We start from the raw sequence: 24,529 nt of genomic DNA on the forward strand, positions 1-24,529 counted from the left end.
AGCCACCCACTGTACAATTAACGACTTAATGCTGAACAACATAAAGTTTCGTAAAATATCACACGAAGATATGAAATAAGAGGCGCGACTACGAGAAAGAATCGCAGAAATCCTTAATTTGATTAAATAAAAAATTCATGTGAACACCTCAAAATTAATGAAAGGAGACAAATCCTAAAGAAATAAAACAGAAAACGAAGTAAGACACACTCACAAGTAAGAAAAGGATATACAGCCATAAAACACTGTAAAATGTACCAATATTCTAAAGAAAATGGAAAAGCAATGATTTTGAAATATATAAAAGTAAATATTAACTCAATATACAAGGAATTGTCATTTAAAAATGTACTGTTCAGAAAGACAGTATGACAGTATAAGAGATATTAAGATCTCAAATTCAACAGAAACAGGAATCAAGTATCATATATACACACCAGTAACAGAGCCAAATCAAGGCCACTAAATAAAAAGGAAGCCTTTCAATATATAACATAATACAAGTTAATTATACAGATAATTACCTCTCTGTTGGCACTTGGAAAACTTGCTGAAAATATTTAAAACTTAGTGAGGTTACCTGATCAGAAGTCTTACAAAAAAATTCGCACGAAGAGAAAACAACGCCCCATACGTAACATAACTGGAATAACTCTTCCCAGAGCAAGTAAAACAAAAAACAAAACAAACTCACTGAATAAAAATAAACAAAGTAAAAACAAATCTCAAGCCCTTAAATTTATGGAACAGCCTTACAAAATACAAAACGAACAACAACAATAGTAACAGGTCAAAACAACCTTCGCAGAAAAATGGAATGTGGAGGAGAAGGACAAGTTGAAGAACCAGTTACTAGTAGATCAGTGGCTACATCCGGCGACTTTCCCCATGACCCAGAACGCAAGTCTCAAGTCCTCCACGCCCACGTGAAGGGAAACACTTGCCAAACACCACGAACATCCGACGCACGGCAGCTCGCTTTTGGTGCTTCTCTTGTCCTGTTTTCGAACACCCCTACCACCCATCCATTCCACCAACCATTTTCAACGTGCACACTTTTTCTTGATGTTCATAATGACACTTAATGCATGATGAAAAGCAGGTCGAAATGTCCAAATACACAATACTAAAGCAACTGGACGCTTTTAAGTTCTATATTACGCTTGTTTATACCAGTTCCATTTAATCTTACCTTGACCTCATACTGCAAATTCTTTAAAAACTTATATTTTTCCACATAAAAGCTGCAGTTAAATGGATTTAGTTTCTGCAAGACTTACTAATATTCGGTGCTCCCTCCAATGCATTGGTTTCTAAGCACAAACATGCATCATGGAGTCCATGCTATCATTATATACTAATTGCGTGCTAAGTCTGTATACATAGTTATACTTATACATAATCATAATTGCACATAATTATATATAATTATTCTATTTCAAACACTGAACATAAAAATCGATGAAGGCATTACTGAAATCGTCTTATTTCTCATAATACTAACCTGTTTCTTTTTAAAGTAACAACTGCGAATACTTAGCAGATGTTACTTTTAAAAAGAAACATCCAATAAAAATGAACATAACAAGGACAGGAAAAAGAAGAACGTACAACAATGTAAACGAAGCAGTCTTTTTACCTTAAGGTAATGTCAATATTATTGAACATCAGTTTCATTACAGTGACCCCCCCGCCGTCTTCCTCCCTCCACTAAATAAACAAACCCAAGAGGCTATTAAAGTTACATGGCAGTATCGCGCACCAAAGTATGTCGTGTCCTCGAGAGCAGTGCCAAGCATGGTGGCGCGAGAGGAGCAGAAGGGGTTAGAAATGCAAGAGGGGGCGTGATTAGGATGAGTGGTTGGAGGAGAATAGGGAATAGACGACACACACATATAACGAGTGGTGGCAGGTGGGACTGGGAGCAAGGGGCCAGGGGTGAGTAGGGACTACGTTGCCTTGGGAACTAGAAGTAAGAAGTAAGAAGTAGATGGGGCAAAAGAGGGATACAAAGTACGGACAATGGAGGTAAACAGAAATATGGAGCTAGGATATAGAGGAACAGAAAGAACAAAAAGTTGAAACCAGCAAGTAAGACCATGGAAGCAGGAGGAAAGGTCCAGAGCGAAAGGGAGTGTGGACACACAAAACATGGAACTGGGAACAGCACTCTGGGGATACAAGACGTAGACACCACAAGACAAATGGGATATCTGTAATCCTCAGAATACACTGCTCTTGGAATGTTTCTATCCTTCGAAAGGTAAACTTTAGCTTTCTCTTTTAACTTGTTTTTCATGAACCTTTTAATTTTCGTCCTTTCGGAGGCAGGTCTATCAGTTCCTTCTCCAAGGGAACTGGGTTGCCCGTTCCACAGGCTTAACTCCTTACAAATGAAGGTCGAGGAGGTGTAAATAAGGGCTCTAAAGGGGCCATGGAAGAATATGGTTGTGGAGTAGTGCCAGAGAGAATAACACTCAGGATTCATGGGTAATATCATCGAAGCACTATATATACATTTTATGGAGGGAGGATCGAACAGGCAGCGCAGTAAAATGTACCTGCAGTTCATTTAAAGAGAAAGAGAGAGGCTAAGAAGTCGCCAATGACCCTTCATATCAAAGCTGTATACAATTTCAAATCAATAGTACAAATTAATCAACAAAGCCATAAAGGTTGCATGACAGTATCAAAGGATCTGCAATGTCAAACGGAGCTCAACGTTTAGGTGCCTAGTAGAAATGAACAGCAACAATATGTTACTGAGGAAATCAATCAAGAAGTGATACTATTAAATTTGTCAATGAGTACTTACATGCGTAGCGTGTAGCATATACAAAGCCGTGATTTCACCATTAATATGTGGACTCTGGACAAGTTAAGTACTGTTAAAAAGAAAATCGTAGAGTAACTTAAATAATCGCTTTAAATCGGTGTAAAAAAAAAAAAGGCGTGTAACAGCGTCATAATTTTTTCGGCTAAAGCTACGAGAAATCAGGCCATCATCACCAAGGAATATATGAAAATTCAAACAGTCGCAACCAGGTGTATAAACCCGGATACGGGGTAAGAAGGATACAAAATAAGAAATTGCATTAAGTTTTTCACTCGGTCTTCAAGGACGATCACCGATCTCAATACAAACTATAGCTCTAGAGATTTATATCGAAACCTTGGTACAAAGTATGCCTAACGCTACTCAACTTCGCTGATCAACCCAAAAACTCCAACATAAACATTACCCAGTTGAATGAGGAGAAAACTCCAAGATGTTTGTCAACGCTTGCGCTTGGCAATGGGAATATAAAAATCCTCTGCGTAATAATACCTGCTGAAGTCACAAGTGGGTTCCAAGAACAAAGCTGCCAGTAATCACCGCAATAAAGAAAAATAAATAATGATATTTGAGCCCCTGCACACAGCTGCTTCTATTTCGGCTACTATGAAAATCCATTACACAAAACTGCGTAAATGCCATCAAAACGAAACGTAAGCACGGCAAAGAAATATACAGCATTCAGGAACAATGACCTGTATACATATTCATGTACATATATAATGAAAACGTAAAAACAAACATTTAAGACACTCAAACAAACATATAACTTAAGAACGTCATATCTAGCAATACGACAAAATTACGAAAAAGAATTAATAATGCCTCTTCTGATAAAACCAGCATAAATCTAATTTCTTACACAAACAAAAACACCTCTCTCCTCAACCTCATAAGGCATAAACGCATTGTTTCGTCAATAAGCAACTACGTTCACACCTAAAAACTAATTTAGCCCCCATGTTGACACCCCTGCCTTTCAGCACAGGGAAATAAGGAGAACGAACTCGTGTCTAAAAATGGCACGCTCTTTGGAATGTTGAATCTGAGGCCTAAAGCACTTTGCGTGTCCTCTCTCTTTCTTGTATAGAATCCTGTACCAAAGAGCAGAGCATTGTTTTCTTATGGGAATTCGAAATTAGCTTACGAGCAAAACCCTTGGTTTTTCTCAACGTTTCGTGGATTGTTACTCCTCAAAAAAAATATCATAAAATCTATTGTTTCCAAGTGGTGATAAAACTGTTAACTTATTAACTCCTCGACATGTTAACGAAGCAAAACTAAATTATGCAACATTAACAACTATAACTGTAAGTTCAATTTAATTTTCATACCACTGAAAAACGTTAGAGAAAAAGTACGGCAACACTTTTACCCAAAGATCAGCATGGAGAAATTTGAAGTACCTGAGCAACAAAAAGTTTAATCTGAACTAAGAACAATGAATTATCAGAGAGTGGTATCTGTCTACACAATGGAATTTGAGTGGATATATTCCATGGGAAACCACAGAAAAGAGGTTAACAATAAAAAGGCCTTCTCTAATAAAGCAGTACTAAGACGTCCTTGAAGAAGTCGCATACCTTAGAAAACAGGATTTACTATAGGGAACTTTCTAAGGTAGCACAATAACAGGTATTCTCTTCAAAAGACCTTTATAAGAATAGTGAAAAAATACCAATGCACCTTCCTGAAACCAAAAATAAAGAATGACTGACTCTCCTCACCTACGTCATTAAATGGCCACCTTCAGTATAGTGTCTCTCTATTGCATCGAAAGCAGAGACACGTTAACAGACCTCCCTTTTTATATCTGCGTCAAACAGCTGACCTTAAAAGTACAAAGAACCACTTTACCAGAGCAATGAAAGGATGATACTTAAAAGAACAAAAGAATGAAAGGCTCACATTTTAAAATGGCGAAGCAAATAACCACGGAAGCTGCCATTTTAAAATAGCAAAGCAACGAAAGAAAACTATAAAAAACAAAGGAATACACTATACTGTACAGCTGCAAAGCGATGGACGGGTGACACCTTAAATTATAAAGCAAAGACTTATTGTTGTCAGTTCAATATAGCGTAGTAATGCCTAACTTTAAAAAAAAAGCGTTTTATGTTCTTGAAAGATTTAAAATTAGTAACCACTTGGTATTTGGAAGGAAAAGCTACCACACCAACCATGATTTACTTCATGAAACATTTTATATACTAATTAAAATTTTTATTAATGCTCATGATGTTGATACAAAATGATATTCAAGTACGGGTGAACACTCAAGTGAAATCTTTTGTCAACAAGTTCTTAAGAGTCCAAAAATATGTTGGTACAGTTACTTCTACTTGCAGGATGCCCCAGGAAAAACGATGAACGAGAAGCGACAACTCAAAGGAATTATTCACTAAGGTCTCACAAAAAGGGGAAGTTTTCACCATTAGTACGAATTCAAGAGTTATGAGAACAAAATTCACAGAGCAGCAAGAAAAGCCTTAAAGGCCTCCAGTCATGGACAAAAATAATAAATAAAGAGCGTAAAAATATCCAGCGCAGAAACTATCGCATGAAGCAGGAGACGTCCCAATCTTCTCAGACAACAAGTAAGCAAATGGCATACTTCCAAGCCCTCACACAGCAATAACAGCTTGAGCATTTAGATGAAACTATTATATATGTATGTATGTATATTAACTCGATTCTCCTAACAAAGTGTGACTCCAAAGAAAAGACGATGGTCGACAGTCATTACGACATTCATACTGTAACTACTGAACTGTATATGCACCCCATGTGCAGGAAAGTTCTACAAAAATCAGCTCCTTCATACAACTGCAAAAAAAAAAAAAAAAGCCCGTCAGCAGCTTATCTAAGCCTCTACAGGCAATGTATCATTTACCTCAATCTTGCATGACTTGGAACTCCTTTTCCAATACCTCTTCCATTCAATTTATTCAATAATTGTTAGTTCTTCCTCACATGACTCCAAACACTTCTGAATTACACATTTCGTTCATCAACCTGCTGTCTTCCAATCTTTTCACATGACCAAACCATCTCAAAGTACAATGATCCACCCTTTCACCCATTTTACCTATCTCTACATATATTACTTTTTCACGTTCCAATTATTTATGCCACATATGCTATCCGAACAATAGAATAATCTTAACAGCTTCAACCTCTTATCTTTCATTCACATTCAACATCTCACACTTCACTTCTGTGAAGGAAAGTTGGCTAAACAATCCTTTCATAAATCCCCATCTTGGCTTTCAGATACTCTCTAAATCTCTTCCCAATTTACTTTCTGCACACACTCTGCTAACTTCCTTACTTCTTCTATTCTATACCTCACCTATTCCTTTACTCGGAAATACCAATATGAATCAACTGCTTCCATTCTTCCATCATTCATCTTACCTTTCCATTCTCCATCTTCCTACATTTATTTTCACTTTCTTATCTTACAAACATTCCCACTCTCTCAGTGGCTTCCCCAGTTTCTGTTTACTATCCACATCAACAATGTATCATCTATAAGCATCGGCTATTCACAACACTATCTTATTCGACAACTTTGCACCTCCCGTCAATGTCCTTTCTGTGGCTTCTTGCATCACTCCATCCACAAAGATATTAAACAGCCGAGGCGACATATCACATCCTCAAAACCACATTTGCACCAACTCAGTCACAGTCACATCTCTACATCCGTACATATAATTTGCTTTCAAATATAAATATTTTAATCAATTTCAGCAAAATGGTTTCAGAATAGTACACTCACTCTCATCCCCCTTCACACTATTGCGTTTTCTACGCCCATGCATTCCACATCATGCTTTTCCCTTAATTTTTCAAATCTCTCTTTATTACTTCATAATCAAAAATTGATCCATACGCCCTGTTCTTGTCTCAAAACTCTTTGGTCTTCGGACTTAATTTCTCTATCAAACTCTTACCCTAACCCTTCCCTGGCATACTGGGTTATGTGATGCCCATTGCAGCATGTCACCTCTACCCTTGTAAGAAGGAACAGTTATTCTTCTCGTCCAGTCCAGGGAAAAGTTTCCCTCGTCCAGACTCATCTTGCACACCTTATGAGACAGCCACTCAGTCACACTGGCATCTCGCTTTCGTCACACTGACTAACTCCTGGTACCTTTCCCTACTCCACTCTTCTAATTGCCCTCCTTACATCCTCAAGTCACTTCCACAGGTATGCTTAAATACTCCGGTCCTCTCCACTGTTGTATTATTCAGATCTTCCTTTCTCTCCTCCACATTCAACAGATCTATTTGAGTGTGTTTGTGCTTTGCAGGTGGACACACAAACCACACACACACACACACACCTGCGTGTTATTCTCGTTAACATACGACAGTTCAAGATGGTTTTTTTTTAGAAAATCGGGCTAAACGAATTTTAAGCTATCCAAAGTGTACTCTCAGTACCCAAGATGGTAATTCCACAAGTGCCGTAGATACCCAGTCTCTGGCAGATTACACTTTTTGCAATATCATTACTATTATAATCATTATTATCGATTCTACTACCCTCACTTGTATGAAAGATATTCATCAGGTTCAACTACAACGTATTTTCAAATCATAATCCTACGCATCCTAACTGGTGTCATCAAAATGCTAATTCACAATTAAATGAAAAAGAAACCTCCATTATGCCGCTGAAAAACGCAAAGAGAATTTTCAACATGATATGACTTGGCTCATTTCCAAACAAGAATACCTGTAAGTCTCTGGCTTCCTAAAAATACAAGATATTCGGAAACACTTCCAAGACGCCAGCAAACGTGGCATCAGGAGTTGCTTTATCTCCGGATAAAACGTACATTTATTTCAAACAATTTATTATTATTTCATTATATATATATATATATATATATATATATATATATATATATATATATATATATATATATATATATATATATATATGTATATATATATACATATATATATACATATATACACGTACACCAAAATAGACATTTTAATACATATGCACCATACATATGAAAATAAATATTTCAATCAACTGACAACAAAATCGTTCACAATAAAATTTGTTGCTATCGTGTTCAGAAGCGTTTTTCTCCAACAAGATCTGTCAGAAAGGAAATGACTGATAAACATTAAAAATGAAAAGTAAGCTCAACCTGTCACGTTGCTGGAGTACTGCAAGCACCCACAAAAAAAAAAGTGTCAAAAAAATGTGTAATGTATGCAGTAGGTGGAAAATGTCCTTTTTCATTTTCCAGGTCGGCAAGCAACTTCCCGTTGATTGACCCTTGCCATGGACTGGCGTTGCGAAAACAATGCTCGTCAACTGAAAGAAGCTGAAAAGATATGGACAGACCTACTGTTAACGAAACTACAAAGGTTAAGTAAAAAAAAAAATTAATTAAAAAAAGGATTTTAATGCTATACGTTGCGGTTTTCACTATGGATCGCATGTGATTTTCCTGTTTATGGGGCTGACATCACATACGGAATATGGTTCACTGATACCTCGAAGGTGAGCACAACTCATACGTACGGCTTTCTCTAGAGGATAGCCACGTAAAATAATGTATTAATCTGAGTAACCATAAAATTTTAAAAATGAATGTCTGCTATATTCGCAGCGGCTGAAAGTTTGGCAAAATACTTGTTGAGTGTAGTTCATGTGTTTGATGTAAACAACCTAAAGTAAAACAAAAATTAAATTTTCGTTATTCTTATTCGAGTTTGCAGTAATATCCATATATATATATATATATATATATATATATATATATATATATATATATATATATATATATATATATATATATATATATATATATACATTTTACCACAACAAACTGTAAGAAATAAAAAAATCACACACTACTCAGAAAGTTTGTGAAACAAAAACAAATGAAGTACAAAAGACACTAAACATGTAAGTAAATAAAAAATAATATCAGGTATTCTGATGGTTTGTTTTTAAACTACCTTGTTTTAATTGTTTACATGCTCTCCGGTATTTTGTGTAGGGAGGGCGACGTGTCGTTCGTCTCCGTTTTTTTCAAAGTTAGTCAGATTTCAAGCAGCACACCGTCTAGTTCTCAGAAGAGAACGTAGCAACTGCGGATTTCGAGTATCGCCTTGTGGTTGGTGCTGGCAGTAGCAGCAGAGGTTGTTCGCCACAAATGATAGCTTTCGAAGCAGCTGGCGATGGTTTTCTGTGGACAGCGGAGGAGGACCTTGACCTAGTTCCCAAGGAGATGGTGTCGGCATGGAAGTGTGAGGTGGTGGCTTCTGAGGATTTTGTTCCAGAAGAGGAGTGGGAGACTTGTGTAGTCCCCGGTTTTTCCACAGGAAGGGGTTCTTCCGTGGCAGCTAAGAAGCTTTGGTCGGCATAGAATTGTTCGATAGTCGTCCTCGTGGTTCGTAGTCTCTCTCTCTCTCTCTCTCTCTCAGAGCGTCTCGAGATTGGATCTTTTGCGATTCACGTTGTCATTAATATACGACGAGGTTGTTTATGGTCACTAATATGACAGGGTTATTGCTGTAGCTGCGAACGGACCTTTTATGGCTCTTGTAATCTATATATTTGTGATGTCCAGAAATGTATTATTATTGTTATATGTTTGAGTGAGTATGACTTCTCTTTATTTATGATTGTTACTGTTGGTGAACCAAGTGCGCCTCATGTTATTATTATTATTGTGCGATGTTATGTTTGTCTATTATTTACTGTTTTACTGCTGCTGTGAATTTTTATTTAAGGGTTATCGAGCCATTTTTGTGCTGTTTGGTTACTGTTAATTATTTTTGTTTTGCTGTGCTGTCTGAAATCTGGGCTCGTGTACAATTTTGTAATATAGTCATGGTCATTAAGTTTTGAGGTAATTTGAGTATTTTCTTTGGCACCCTTCTCCTTGAGATTGTCACAGTCCTTCAGACCCCTCCTAGCCCCCAGTGCTCAATCTGAGATCTATTTTCAAGAACCTGACGGCTCAACAAAAGAGGGGTTAGTTAAAATAAGCACCAAAATTGTTTTCTGCTGTAGTTATATATGAATATGAAATATTCTAATACAATCTAAGAATTAAACATTCAAAATAAATTGTAAAATTCCATCAAATCACGTGCAGTCTAATAGTTCAAATACATTAAGCCACGTCAGGCAAAAATGAAAACAAGCACGGACGAAAATCAGAAATAACTAAGACATAATAGAAAGGGTATCCAAGCGCGACAAAAGCAAAAGAAATAGGATCAGACAAACACACACAAAATAATAAAATAAAAAACTGGAGAGAAGTTCAGCTGTGTCCCATAACAAATTAATTTCGACTGACAAACTTTTTCAAATCTAATTATAGTGGAAAGACGTAAAACAGTAACAAATTCCAAGGCATTACGAAGCTTAGCGTAGCACAGCACAGCACAGATGTGGACATGAAAACCCCAAAGAAGAAGAACATCCACAATCGGTTTAACTGAAAGATGTTGGCGATTTAAAGGGTAAACCATTAACATTTAAACAGTATTTCAAAAAACAAGTTAAAACGTATATATTTGAAAAACAAATGTAAAAGATAATGTATCTGCAGATGCGAAAAATCATGTAACGGTCAAATCATCTGCAACTGTCAACCATTCCACACTCTAGTCAGGACTCATTTTCTCAACTTTCCACCTGCATCTGTTGTTCCGTCCATGACTTTTAGCATCACTCCATCTTTAAAGATATTGAACGGCCACGGAGACCTAACACCTGCCATCTCAAACCCAAACCTTCAGAACCTTTCCCTTAATTCAGCATACCTCGCAAACCCTTGTCAGCCAAACGTGTGTGTGTTTATGTATGCATGTGTCTATATATATAATTATATATATAATTATAATTATATACATATATATAATTTACATAATATATATATATATATATATATATATATATATATATATATATATATATATATATATATTACATACACATATATAATTATATATATATATATATACACATATATAATTATATATATATATACACATATATAATTATATATATATATACACATATATAATTATATATATATTATATATATACATGTAAGTATGTATATTAAGTATATATGGGGGTATTCGTAACATACCAACTCTTGTCGTATTCAGCGACCTCGCAAGTGGAAGTATGTGTCTGTTTATTCAGCGCCTAGAGTTCAGTCACTTTTGAGATTTAGCGTTGTTCGTGTAGTTGGAAACCACGGAGGTTTCATCCACATGAGGACGAAGTTAATTCAACAATTGTTCGATCGATGACCTGAACATGGTTCAGAGGGCGCTTCGATATAGCGTCACTTGTCAATGATGGGAATTTTCATCATTAAACCATGGAACTTTTTGGTCTGGATGGTTATGGCCGAACATTGATCATCGGAAAGGAAGACGTGTTCTTCAATGGCAACAAACCCTGTTGTCCCATCAGCACCATGGGAGGTGATGTCTCAGCAGTGTGGCGATGGTCGTCCTCGAGAATCTGTGGTTACGACGTTAGGGTATACCGTTGTTTTTGGATACCGTTATTACTCCTGGGATACAGTTTACCACTGTTGAATATTGAACAAGTATCATTATTATTGTGATGGAATACAAGTACGAGTATGGCTCGTGTTGAGCAGTAGCAGCTCATGTTGATTAATCATGTTTATGATACATGGAGTTGTTCATTTTGTCTGTCATATTATGATGCTGTGTAATGCTGGTGATATTATTTATATTGATGGTTCATTTTACTAGTTGATTGCTTGACATTGTTGTAGTTAAAATATGGAGAGTGTATTGAAGTTTGATAAAGTTAAAGTAACGAAGTTATTTTGACTTGTTTTTGGTTTAAAATGATTAATAATGGTAATGATCATGATTATTATTATTTTGTCTCTCTGCTTTCTGAATCCTGGACTCATTGTAAATATGTACAGTAAATGGGATTAACAAACTAGGTTTAAGGTACCCGAGTATTTTTCTTGCACCCTCTTCAATAGTTTCTCTGTCCACCAGTCCACTCCAGTTCTTTGGCATAAAATAAGAACCTGAAATCTTCTGGAAAAATTCCTATGAGGTCAAACATAATGGAATTTGTGTTACGGTTTCCTGGAGAGAGAAAGGGACCATGACTAACTATATATATATATATATATATATATATATATATATATATATATATATATATATATATATATATATATATATATGTGTGTGTGTGTGTGTGTGTGTGTGTGTATATATATGTATATATATATATGTATATATATATATATCTATATATATGTGTATATATATGTATATGTATGTATATGTATATATATATGTATATGTATGTATATGTATATATAATTTTTATACAGGTACGACACTTGTCTCATACACGCTAAGATAACAAAATGTTATCAAATCACACTAATTCTTATTAAAACATACTTCTGTCCACACATGCATATTGGATGAAAAGAAAATGGCATAATATTAAACGATTATACGATAACATGAACCAGTATAAATAAGTGGGGGAATTCCACCCCTGATCACTTCTTAATACGCAAACTAAATAAACATCATATAACGTCTTTATATCCCTTAGTGAAATAAAATTCTCCTTTAATGTTAGTTAAAGCTTTTAACTGTTAGAAATTAAATAAAATACACATAGACGTATCGGCCGAAGTAACTTCCATTAGTGGGAGTCATACCAAAAGAACAAGGTCGCTCTAGTTAGTCTAGAGTCCCGGAAAAAAGTTAGAATTCTCGCACAGTTACACAGTTACAGAGTCGTCATCATTAACTCAACGCAAAGATCAGCGACGCTCGAGGACCTAAAGCCGACCTACGGGTTGGAATTCTCGGTGTTTATATGGTCATCAGCATCTTAGACCCAACTAAATTTTGCCAGAGCTTTAAAAAGACCTGGCTTTCCCTTGCCCGTCGGGGACGCTGGGGAGGGGGATGGTATCATCTTACACCTCTGCAAGAAGCACCCGCCAAGGTTTTTGATCTTCATTTCCGCCTTGAACATCCGTCATCAAGGGCCTATTTTTACATACTTTTATGAAGTTCGTGTCTAGTTATCTTGCTTGACAAATTTCATCAATAATATTCATATTAATGCTAACAGAACATTTGGAATTATACCATTCACCTTCATGAGAGACTGAAAAATATGGGCAAAAAAAATTTTTTTTATCCATCTGCAGATAAATATTAATAGTAGTTACATTGTTGGATGGTTAAAAGTATCTGAAGATCGAAGTACACCAGAAAATAAGTCGAGGTGTATTGGCAGGAGAAATTTGAACAAAACCAGTTCCGTGGACGGTGCTGAACCAGAGCGTCCTCTTTCTCAGGAACAGCACAGCAGTGATGTAGGTGCTGTTTTGGAACTTACCGTTTCTCCAATATAATTCTATTTTCGAATAGTCGAATATCTTCAAAGTCAGATTCCGATGAAGAAAGGATACGAATAGTACCATTATATTATCATTAATAAAATCATAATACTAAGCACAAAGCATTATTATAATTATAATCACACAAATGTCCTTTGCCTCCAAATTTCAAGAGCATATCAGCCATGCCAGTGAGATTACAATTTGTACTCTCCGAAAAGGATCTGCTTTAATGCATATCATAGCTCAGCTGTGATATGCACACTTGATCATTATGAACCTATTGAATTTTCTCCCCATTTTCGTTTTCTCCCATTCCTATAATCATTCATTCTGCAGACGGTTTATCTTAGCTGTCCATCTCCTTCCCTCATTTTTTATGGAGTTATTTTAAGGGGAGGACGGAACTGGAAGCATAAAAGTAGCAAGAAGTGAAAAAAAAGAGGGGAGGGCGATTTAAATCATTCTTAAGAAATGCAAAAACCGCCGTTTTGAAAGACACACATACACTATGTGTATATATATATATATATATATATATATATATGTGTGTGTGTGTGTGTGTGTGTTGGTTTTTCTGTTTGCATATATAAACAGAATAAGGTGGTAACATTCTTAATATCAATAAAATAACGATATTCGTTATGACCGTATGTATGTGTATATATATATATAAATATATATATATATATATATATATATATATATATATATACATATATATGTATGTATGTATATATATATGTGTGTGTGCATGTGTGTGTGTGTGTATTTGTGTGAGAGAATACAATGAGGATTTTGGTCTTATGTAGCATCTTTTATGTTGCCTATATTTAACTTTGCTAATCTACAAGTCACTTTAATCTTTAATTTTAGTCACTGTATGGCAGCATCAGGAAATGTCCATGAAGATACCTTTTAAAATAACAACAATAATGATCGTTTTACTCAACTTTACAAATATTTAAAGGCAACACTATGAAGATGGGGAAAACTAAAGTGACCTTTTATTATAAAACAAAATTGTTACATACAAAATACTATGGCCAGTGATAAGACAGGGTTCACTGCACAACTCCATTTTCTTTAAATAGGATATATGTGAAAAAGTTAAGTATACCTTAGTTTTACCAGACCACTGAGCTGATTAACAGCTCTCCTAGGGCTGGCCCGAAGGATTAGACTTATTTTACGTGGCTAAGAACAAATTGGTTACCTAGCGACGGGAACTACAGCTTATTGTGGAATCCGAACCACATTATAGCGAGAAGTGAATTTCTATCACCAGAAATAAATTCCTCTAATTCTACATTAACCGGCCGGAGACTCGAACTCGGGCCTAGCGAGTGCTAGCCGGCAACTCTACCGACTCTCCCAACGAGGAACTAGGATATATGTGATTTCTATTATGTTCAAGACTGCCACTACGGCTCAGATTCAAGGTCAGACAGGGGAATTCTGCTACGCAGGTCAGGAAGTGAAAAGAATACGTACTGGAGAATAACTGCAAAACACAAAATCTATCCTGCTAGTAAGTTGACAATCATTATGTTATATGGAGTTCATAAAAAGAAAAAACCAAGGATAATCCTATACATGCTCTCTCTCTCTCTCTCTCTCTCTCTCTCTCTCTCTCTCTCTCTCTCTCTCTCTCTCTCTCTCTCTCATATACAGAGGCCGAACGAGGAGTCACGGAAACAATGAGTAAGCGGTCAACTGGGGAGAGGGGGGTCAGAAAAGGTTGTTAAGTGACCATATCGGTAAACAAACTGATTAATGTTGGCCATATATATTTCGCCATTCTATGCTCAGAAAATAAGACGGCTTACCTGACAGGCTGTCTGTGCAATACTTTGCCAACACATCGACAACGATCATCGATGGGGAAAATGAGAAAGCTTTGCTCTGATTAAAATATACAATACAAGATCTCCTTGCTAAATATTAATATAATCAAATGTATTAGCAAATATTTCTTGCAGTACGAACAAGGTTATTCTGTACATATGCAGAACGCATTTCTGAGGGATGGAAAAAGTTACAAAAAATTAAAATTGCCGTTTTATGGCGTTCGGCAGAAGGATTCAAACGCGATTTCTACCCCAGTATATCGATATAACTGGGAATTTCCAGAATTCCCTTTTTCCAGGCACGTATGACCGCAACCCAGAGCTAATGGCAGAGCAAAGTAATTAGAGAATCTCACAATTGATGGAAAAAAGTAGCACATTTTTATCACCGACGTTCGACACTTTCTGTAGACTTCACAGATATCTTTAACATAGCTAAGAAACACATAAATAATGTAACCCAGGTAATGATAAAGGTGATAAATTGGCTAGCATACAATATTAACCATGAATAAGTACTTAAATAGCGGCATGTTTGTTTAATGTGATAAGTTGAAGCAAGATAATCGAGTTTATCGGTAATTTTGCGGCTACGAATTAAAGGTTCGGCGTGGTTAGATTTTTAATACATATACCAGACATGCTAGCATTTATGCGTATTAATCGGTAATTATGTATAACTACTAAACTATCACATTTACCATACAGTAAGGAAGGATGACTCGTGTTCAAATATAGTGTTACTACAAAAAATCCACAACGCCGATTTAGATTTCATGACTGGCTTATTGCTCTGTTCTACGGACAGCTTAAAATATTGAAAAGGTAAAATAACATCCATAAAAAGCTAATCATTAATTCATTAATTATCCGGTGCAAACGATGTTGGCGTGTAAAGACAGAGTATTCAAGAGATGGTTGGCTTAAAGCAATGCTTTAAAGACCTAGCGGAGTTTCGATTTATCTATTTTATTTTTATATACTCTTGTCTTACCATTTTACACGTCAGAGACAGGTTTACTCAAATCTTGGTCTTCTTATTTATTCGCAACGATCAAAAAATCATATGGAACAAGCCAGAAGGGTCAATAGAGTGCAGAGCTGCTTTCCTCATCATAAAACTTCCTTGAGAAAAGAGAGTCAGGAAGCAAGAGCGGTTACAGTACACAGGAAGGTCATGCACAGAAGAAAAGTCTTATTCATATGATTTATTTATTAATTATGGGGGACTTTCATAATTCAGTTCATCTAAATACTGAAGTTATGTAAAGAAGAATCACTCATTTCTAAAATAAGTAAAACTAAGTTGACTTCAAATCCTGGTTAGGTAGAATAACATTTAAATTTACAGGGATACCCTGCGCCAAAAAGAAACTACGGCTTTTTTACAGGGAACGACCGGGCCAAGTAGACGGGGATTTTACGCCAAAATCTAACTTTCAGTATCAAACATGCTACTATGATGCCAACGTAAACTTCAAGTTCCTGACCTTACAGTGGAACAGAAACAGTGGCACCTTTGCCATCAGAAACAACTGTAATTCATAAGACGATCAGTTACCTAAATCAAACGTTCTATCCCCTCAGTAATTGTATTTTATGATCGTAGTCCAGTAGTTAGGAAGCCCGCAGCACCAGCCAGGCATCCAGGTTCGATTCCCGTCCAAAGTGAAACGACTTAAGGGCGTTCCTTAAAACCCTTCATGTCTCTTTGGACGACAGTGATTATATATATATATATATATATATATATATATATATATATATATATATATATATATATATATATATATATATATATATATATAATAATGTAATCAAGAACTCACAAATAGAGTTTTGTTATTTTCAACTTCAACTGTACTCTTCCTGCCATGTATGTTGACAATTTTCAAGCATGCTAATTACAATGTACACCAGAAACAAAAATAACGGTACTGACAATGTATTTCCAATTTTCCTGTACATAAGACAAAAACAGAAAATTGTTAAACAAGAAGAGCAAGTGAAGAAGCCGACATTTGTTTTACTATTTTTCGTCAACCGTTCCAACAAAAGCAGAACGACACCCACCTTTCCCCTGGCCAGTCCGCGTCGAAACATGCTGCAATAATCCTTCCTCTTCTCCTACAAATATAAAAGAAGAAGAAGAACGACGATTGACGAGACGAATGAAATGCAACAGGCTTTAATCGTGCAGCTGGGGGAGGTAGAGGAGGTACATATCCCAGCCTCCAGATGGCGACCACATAAAAAGGGACACGTGCGCGTGTTTGTGCCTCGACCGAGTAAGTATTCCTGTGAAATGCCTTTCCACACTTAACTGCAGGCGCGGTTTTCAAGGCACACTCTACGGATTCACCCACGTTGAGTACTGATACATGAATGAAACGCAAAGTGCTTGATGAGTCAACGGCATCGCCCGCCCACTCTTTTCACCACCCACCATGCCACACAGCCGCCCTCAAACTGAGCTCCCTAGGCCTGCCCGATGCCCTTGTTGGATGCCAGCCAGCGCCCACCTTACTCACCTCCGAAGGCTATACTAGTCATGGCGGATCTCAAGTCGAGTCTTCCCCGTAGGGAAAATCATCCTGAAAAATCTCCTTCCCTTCGTCATCAAACCCACCCGGGGAAGACTCCCAAACTTCCTTGTCCCCCACCCACGACAAAGAAAAAATCTCCGATCCTCTCATTGACGAAGGAAGGCTGGGATTCAGGAGGGCTATAGAGACGAAGAATCATATTGGCGCCGACGATGGCCAAGTGCTGGCGACAGCTGCGACCGAACTGTCGCCAACATGGAGAGGGTAAATATAGTCTCAGGGTGCCACAGTCTCCCTCTGATCCACACTAAGAGGGGGAGGTTAGGGGATCGTGCACCAGCCCCTTCACTAGCAATGATTCAAACTCGGCGAGATGATAACTTTCAATAGCTTGATTAGAACAAAAATAAAACTTGTGTATTTATAAAGTGTGGAGGCTGAAATGGCTGTAGCAGCCAAAAAATATTTCCGCCACCATACAAGAAGAAAACACAGAAGAGGGAATTCATAGAGGTTTGTTTAATATACACAACAACCGATACTACAACAGTGGAAAGCAAGAAATTCCACATAACTTTAAAGAAACACACAGAATAAGGTAATGATGCTGAATGCTGGTCGACTTTACTTCCGTCATACTAGACCAGACAATAATAATAAATTCGATATTGCTATTCAAGGAATACATACGCAAGATTATTTTTTAGCAATATAGGCCTTACTTAAGTAAGAACCAGACGAACTACTACGTATGTTCGCAACCGAGATAAAGTATTTAGCCTCTATCAGACCTTATCTTCAAGTGCTTATGACGGGAAAGAGTGAAAGAGAGAGACAGGCACAGTAAGTGAGAAGTATTATTCGTTTGCTTGCCTTCCTCTTTCTCTTTTTGTGCTTATTCTTTATAAGAGAGAGAGAGAGAGAGAGAGAGAGAGAGAGAGAGAGAGAGAGAGAGAAGAGAGAGAGAAAGTATAAACATTTATTTTCTAACGTTTCCATGGGAGGTTTAATACTGATGGAGTACTGAGGAAAATTAAGGACAGGAGAGCCACTGGTAAAGCTTTCGGGATGAAGAAGCGAGGTTGTCGTGTTATTTGGAATGACTGATGTTTAAGCATGACACTGTAGGCTGGCGAAAAAAAATACAGCGGAAGCTGATGAAGGAGCCGGGAGTTGGCTGTAAGATACGGAAGCTGATAAAGAATTCAACAAAAGTAACGTTATGAAGACCACTGGAAGCAGAAAAATGAGATGGGAAAGTGGATGATTCAAATAGATATCAAGGAATTAAGTGTTGCTGTATCGTAGTAAAGGTGAATCCTGGAATAGGTGAGGCAAACAGGGTAGTGAGAATTTTACAAATGACGAAAAGAAGCGTTTAATTATAGGAAGCCTGAGCGGGAATGACAAAAAGACTAAACAGCCTACACTCTTTTATGGAGTTCAATGCGCTGTTGAATTCAAATTTTAAAGAATGGAGGAAGATGTTGAGAGACATTGTCTGCAAAGCATCTGTAGACTATGAAGGGGTTAATAGGTAAGAGATGCAAATACATGCATCGTCGACGGATGGTCTCTTGTTTGTCAATTTTTCATAAGCTGTATTTTAACAAAGATCTTTCTCATTCACAACTGATCCTTGAGCCCCTTTTCCTGCCGAGGGCAACTAGATTCCTGAACAGTAGCACCAATATACAGTAAATACGCGTCGCGGTCGAACTTCTCAGTTCCAGAGGTCCTTTATTCCTCACATCGTTCGACTGTGGAACAGCCTCCCAGAGGATGTCGTGCAATTGGAACTCCAGCAGTTCAAGCGAAGATGCGGTATATGGCTAACCTTATATAATTCTCCTTGTATTTTAATAATTTACTTACATTATTATCTATTATTCTATTAATTTGTTAATTTATTTTTTTCTTTTTTAAAAAATTATCTCTTATTTCTGTACTTCTGTTACTTCTTTCTAATGAACACCATATTTTTTAGAGGCTTACATTTCAAGTCAATGGCCCCTGTGGCCTTGTTCCATATGAACAGGGTTCTTCTGAATAATAATAATAATAATAATAATAATAATAATAATAATAATAATAATAATAATAATAATAATAATAATAATAATAATAATAATAATAATAATAATAATAACAATAATGTGCTAAAAACATTAAAACAATTATCAAAATAGATCGATGCGGTTTGGTCATTAGGTTGGAAAAAAAAAAGGACTATAATTCAGAATCTTTGGGAGGAAGAAAGAACAAAAGGTCTAGAAAGATGAAAATGGCGCAGTTGCTGCAAAGAAGCTGCTCACTACTCAGGAAACACAAGAGTTATTATTCAGAAAGAGGCAGACACTGCAAGAAGTGCCCTGTAGAAAGATAGTGCAGCAAGTGGACTTCACATGGGGCACTATTGGCATTACTAGAGGTTGTTTGGTGCGTCCCTTTGCCCCTTAGCTACACCCATTCTTTTAGCAATTCTTTAGACTGTTTATCTGGTTGTTCCGCTTTTTGCTGTGTTTTTCCCTCTTTCTTTCCTTCTTTTTTATCACTTATTTCATTTGCTTTAATTTTGAATTCCCTTTGTCTAGTTCCTTTCCTTTTTGGTCCCGACACTTTTTCACTACTTGATTTTGCAAGGGCAGCACCTCCTCCCTCGCCTCTCAGTAACTTCTCCGTTTGGCTTCGATGGCTTGAAGCCATTCTTAATTCTTCTTTTAAGTGCTTTTCCGCATAAATTTGCTGAAGATGTCGCAAGATGTCTGTTAACTTGTTCTCAACCGAGAATATTTCCTGAGCCATCTATTTTACAAGGAGAGCGATCTGTGCTTTTGGTCCTGTACAGAACCGTTCTTTTTTTATTTCCATAACATTTACAATGTTTATTTTCCACATATTCTAGTCCTTTTTCATCTTCCAGTTGCCCTTGCTGTTGCTGAGGCAACTTAACCTTACCATTCTTATTTTCACCTTCCAGATTCTCGTCCTGTTCCTCAACATATTTTCTTTGACGGTTGTGTTTCCTGAAAACAGGAGCCAGACAACCAGTCAAAACAAAACAGGCAGTTACAGTTCCTGCCACAACAAAACAAGCTGCAGCACTTCCTACTGCAACAAGCAGCAGTAGTTCCTGCCACAACAAAACAACCTGCAGCAGTTCTTGCCACAACAAAACAAACTGCAGTAGTTCCTAACATAACAAAACAAGCTGCAACAGTTTCTGCAGCAACAAAATAAATTGCAGAAGCTCTTGCCACAACAAAAGCTGCTGCAGTTCCTACCACAACAATAAAGCGGCAGCAGTTTCTGCAACAACAAAACAAGAAGCAGCAGTTCCTGCCACAACAAAAAGGGCAGCAGTTCCTCCCACAACAAATTAAGCTGCACCAGTTCCTGCAAAAGCAAAGAAGCTGCAGCAGTTCCTGACACAACAAAACAAGCAGCAGCAGTTCCCACCACAACAAAAAAAAAAAAGCTGCTGCAGCTGTTCCTGTCACAACAAAGAAACAGCGGCAGTTCCTGCTACAACAAAACAAGCTGCAGCAGTTCCTGCCAAAACAAAACAAGAAGCGGTAGTCCCAGCCAGAACAAAAGAAGATGCAGTAGTTCCTGGCACAATAAAGCAAGCTGCACTAGTTCCTGCCACAACAAAACAAGCTGCAGCAGTTTCTGCCACAACAAAACAAGCAGCAATAGTTCTTACCACAAATGCAAGCTGCCACAGTTCCACTGCAACAAAACAGATTGCAGTAGTTCCTGTCAAAAAAAAAAAAACCAGCAGCAGCAGTTCCTACAACAAAAGCAAGCCACAGCAATTCTACCACAACAAAACAAGCAGCAGCAGTTCCTGCTACAACAAAACAAGCAGCCACAGTTCCTGCTACAACACAACAAGCAGCAGGAGTTCTGGCCATAAAAAAAACTGCAGCAGTTCCTCCCACAGTAAAACAAGAAGCAGCAGTTCTGGCCACAAACACAAGCTGCAGCAGTTCTACCACAAAAAAAAACAAGCTGCGGCAGTTCTGCCAAAACAAAAACAAGCTGCAAAATTTCTGCAATAACAAAACAAGCAGCAGCAGTTCCTGCCACAACAAAACAAGCAAAACCATTCCCTCCTGCAACAAAAACTGCAGCAGATGCTGCTGCAACAAACAAGCAACAGCAGTTCCTGCTACAACAAAAAAGCAGCAACAGTTCCTGCCACAACAAAACATGCAGCAACAATTCCCACCACAAAATCAAGTTGCAGCAGTTCCACTTCAATAAAACAAGCAGCATCAATTCCTGCCACAAAAAAAGCTGCAGCAGTTTCTACCACAACTAAACAAGCAGCAGCAGTCTCCACCACAAAAAAAGCTGCAGCTGTTCCTACCACAATAAAAAAAAAGCTGCAGTAGTTCCTACCACTACAAAATAAGCAACAGCACTTCCTGCTACAACAAAACAAGCTGCAGCAGTTCATGCCAAAACAAACCCAGAAGCAGTAGTTCCTGCCACAACAAAACAAGCTGCACTAGTTCCTGCCACAACACGACAAGCAGCAGCAGTTCTGGCCACAATAAAACAAGTAGCAGCAATTCCTGACACAACAAAAAAGCTGCAGCAGTTTCTACCACAACTAAACAAGCAGCAGCAGTCCCCACCACAAAAAAAATCTGCAGCTGTTCCTACCACAATAAAAAAAAAAGCTGCAGTAGTTCCTGCCACTACAAAACAAGTATCAGCACTTCCTGCTACAACAAAACAAGCTGCAGCAGTTCATACCAAAACAAACCCAGAAGTAGTAGTTCCTGCCACAACAAAACAAGCTGCATTAGTTCCTGCCACAACACAACAAGCAGCAGCAGCTCTGGCCACAAAAAAACACGCTTCAGCAGTTCTGCCACAACAAAACAAGCTGCAGCAGTTCTTGCAATAACAAAACAAGCAGCAGCATTTCCTGCAACAACAAAACAAGCAGCAGCACGTTTTAACACAACAAAACAAGCAGCAGCCATTTCTGCTGCAAAAAAAAGCAACATGCACTTCCTGTCACAACTAAAAAAGCAGCAGCAGTTCCTGCAACAACAAATCAAGAAGCAGTAGTTCCTGCCACAAAAGAAAGCTGCAGCAATTCTGTCACAACAAAACAAGCAGCAGCAGTGCACACACAACAAAAAAAGGCTGCAGCTGTTACTGCCACAACAAAAAAGCTGCAGTAGTTCCTACTACAACAAAGCTGCAGCAGTTTCTGCCACAACAAAATATGCAGCAGCAGTTCCAGCCACAAAAGCAAGCAGCAGCACTTCTATCACAAAAGCAAGCCACAACAGTTCCACCACAACAAAACAAGCTACAGCAGTTCCTGCCACAACAAAACAAGAAGCAGTGGTTCCTGCCACAAAAAACAAGATGCACTAGTTCCTGCTATAACAAAAAAAAAAAAGCTGCAGCAGTTCCTGCCACAACACAACAAGCAGCAGCAGTTCTGCCACAAAAGCAAGCCACAGCAGTTCCACTACAACAAAACAAGTAGCAACAATTCCCGCCACAACACGACGAGCAGCAGTAGTTCTAGCCACAAAAACAAGTTGCAGCAGTTCTATCAAAACAAAAACAAACTGCAGCATTCTGCCATAACAAAAACAAGCTGCAGCACTTCCCGTAATGCCAAAACAAGCAGCAGCAGTTCTTGCCACAACAAAACACGCAGCAGCATTTCCTGCCACAACAAACCAAGCAGTAGCAGTTCTGCTGCAACAAATAAGCAGCAGCAGTTCCTGCCACAACAAAAAAAGGCAGCCGCAGTTCCTGCCACAACAAAACAATGCAGCAGCAGTTCCTACCAAAAAACCAAGCTGCAGCAGTTCCACCACAATAAAACAAGCAGCAGCAGTTCCTGCCACAACAAAAAAAAGCTGCAGCAGTTCTACCACAACTAAAGAAGCAGCAGCAGTCCCCACCAGAGTCTCACCATAAAACGAGCTGCAGCAGTTCCTGCCACAACAAAATAAGCAGCAGCACTTCCTGCCACAAAAGCAAGCTGCAGCAGTTCTGCCACAACAAAACAGGCTGCAGTAGTTTGTGCCACAACAAACCGAGAAGCAGCAGTTCCCACCACAAAAGCAAGCTACAGCAGTTCCATCATAACAAAACAAGCAGCAGCAGTTCCTGCCACAACAAAACAAGCAGCATCAGTTCCCAGCACAAGACAACAGGCAACAGTAGTTCTGACCAAAAAACAAGCTGCAGCAGTTCCTGCCACAACAAAATAAGCAGCAGCAGTTCCTGCCAGAGAAGCAAGCTGCAGCAGTTCTACCACAACAAAACAGGCTGCAGTAGTTCCTGCGCCAACAAAAGTATAGTATGTGTATCAGTTGGGTTCTAGTGAGAAGCCTAGACTGTCTTCGGCCAGGGCAATAATGTGCCTTGCAGTTTTGATACACCAGCAGTATGCGTCTAATGCAAATTTGCGCTGTTGCCACATACCACATTCTTTCACATGCATCTTTTTCGCTTACCCACCCTGGTTTGTATGCCTATTGCATGTCTGCCTATGCCTTGCATGCCTATCACTTGCATGACCATGGCTTGTGAGCCTAACGCGTGCATTTATGGCTTGTACTCCTCTCACGTGCAAGCCCATGACTTGTGCTCCTATCGTGTGTGCATATATGGCTTGTACACCTCACGTGTGCGTGCCTATGGCTTGTGTGCCTATTGCATGCACGCCTAGGGCTCATGCACTTATCCTTTACACACCTGTGGCCTGTACGACGATGGTGTGCATGCTTATGACTTGGAGCGCCTTTAATTTGAGCTTATACGCTTTGTGCGCCTACTGCTTGTACGTCTATTACTTGTGTGCTTTTCGCTTGT

General features: G+C 38.0%; 1 protein-coding gene across 10 annotated transcripts in view; it reads right to left on the reverse strand.

Annotated features, from left to right (window-relative positions):
• Positions 1-18,016, reverse strand: part of LOC136853629 (E3 ubiquitin-protein ligase lubel-like) — a 238,984-nt gene extending 220,968 nt beyond the window's left edge. For 3 of the 10 annotated variants that reach the window (XM_067129744.1, XM_067129740.1, XM_067129556.1), the window contains exon 1: positions 17,196-17,593. In XM_067129744.1, the coding sequence (XP_066985845.1) occupies positions 17,196-17,225 (30 nt within the window). In that variant the 5' untranslated portion in view covers positions 17,226-17,593. Of the gene's footprint in view, positions 1-17,195 lie in introns of all 10 variants that reach the window. The other 7 variants (XM_067129690.1, XM_067129743.1, XM_067129721.1 and 4 more) reach the window with 7 other exon arrangements.
• Positions 18,017-24,529: the final 6,513 nt, after the last annotated feature.

The sequence above is a fragment of the Macrobrachium rosenbergii genome, chromosome 3, assembly GCF_040412425.1.
Source record: "Macrobrachium rosenbergii isolate ZJJX-2024 chromosome 3, ASM4041242v1, whole genome shotgun sequence".
In the NCBI taxonomy this organism is placed as follows: Eukaryota; Metazoa; Arthropoda; class Malacostraca; order Decapoda; family Palaemonidae; genus Macrobrachium; species Macrobrachium rosenbergii.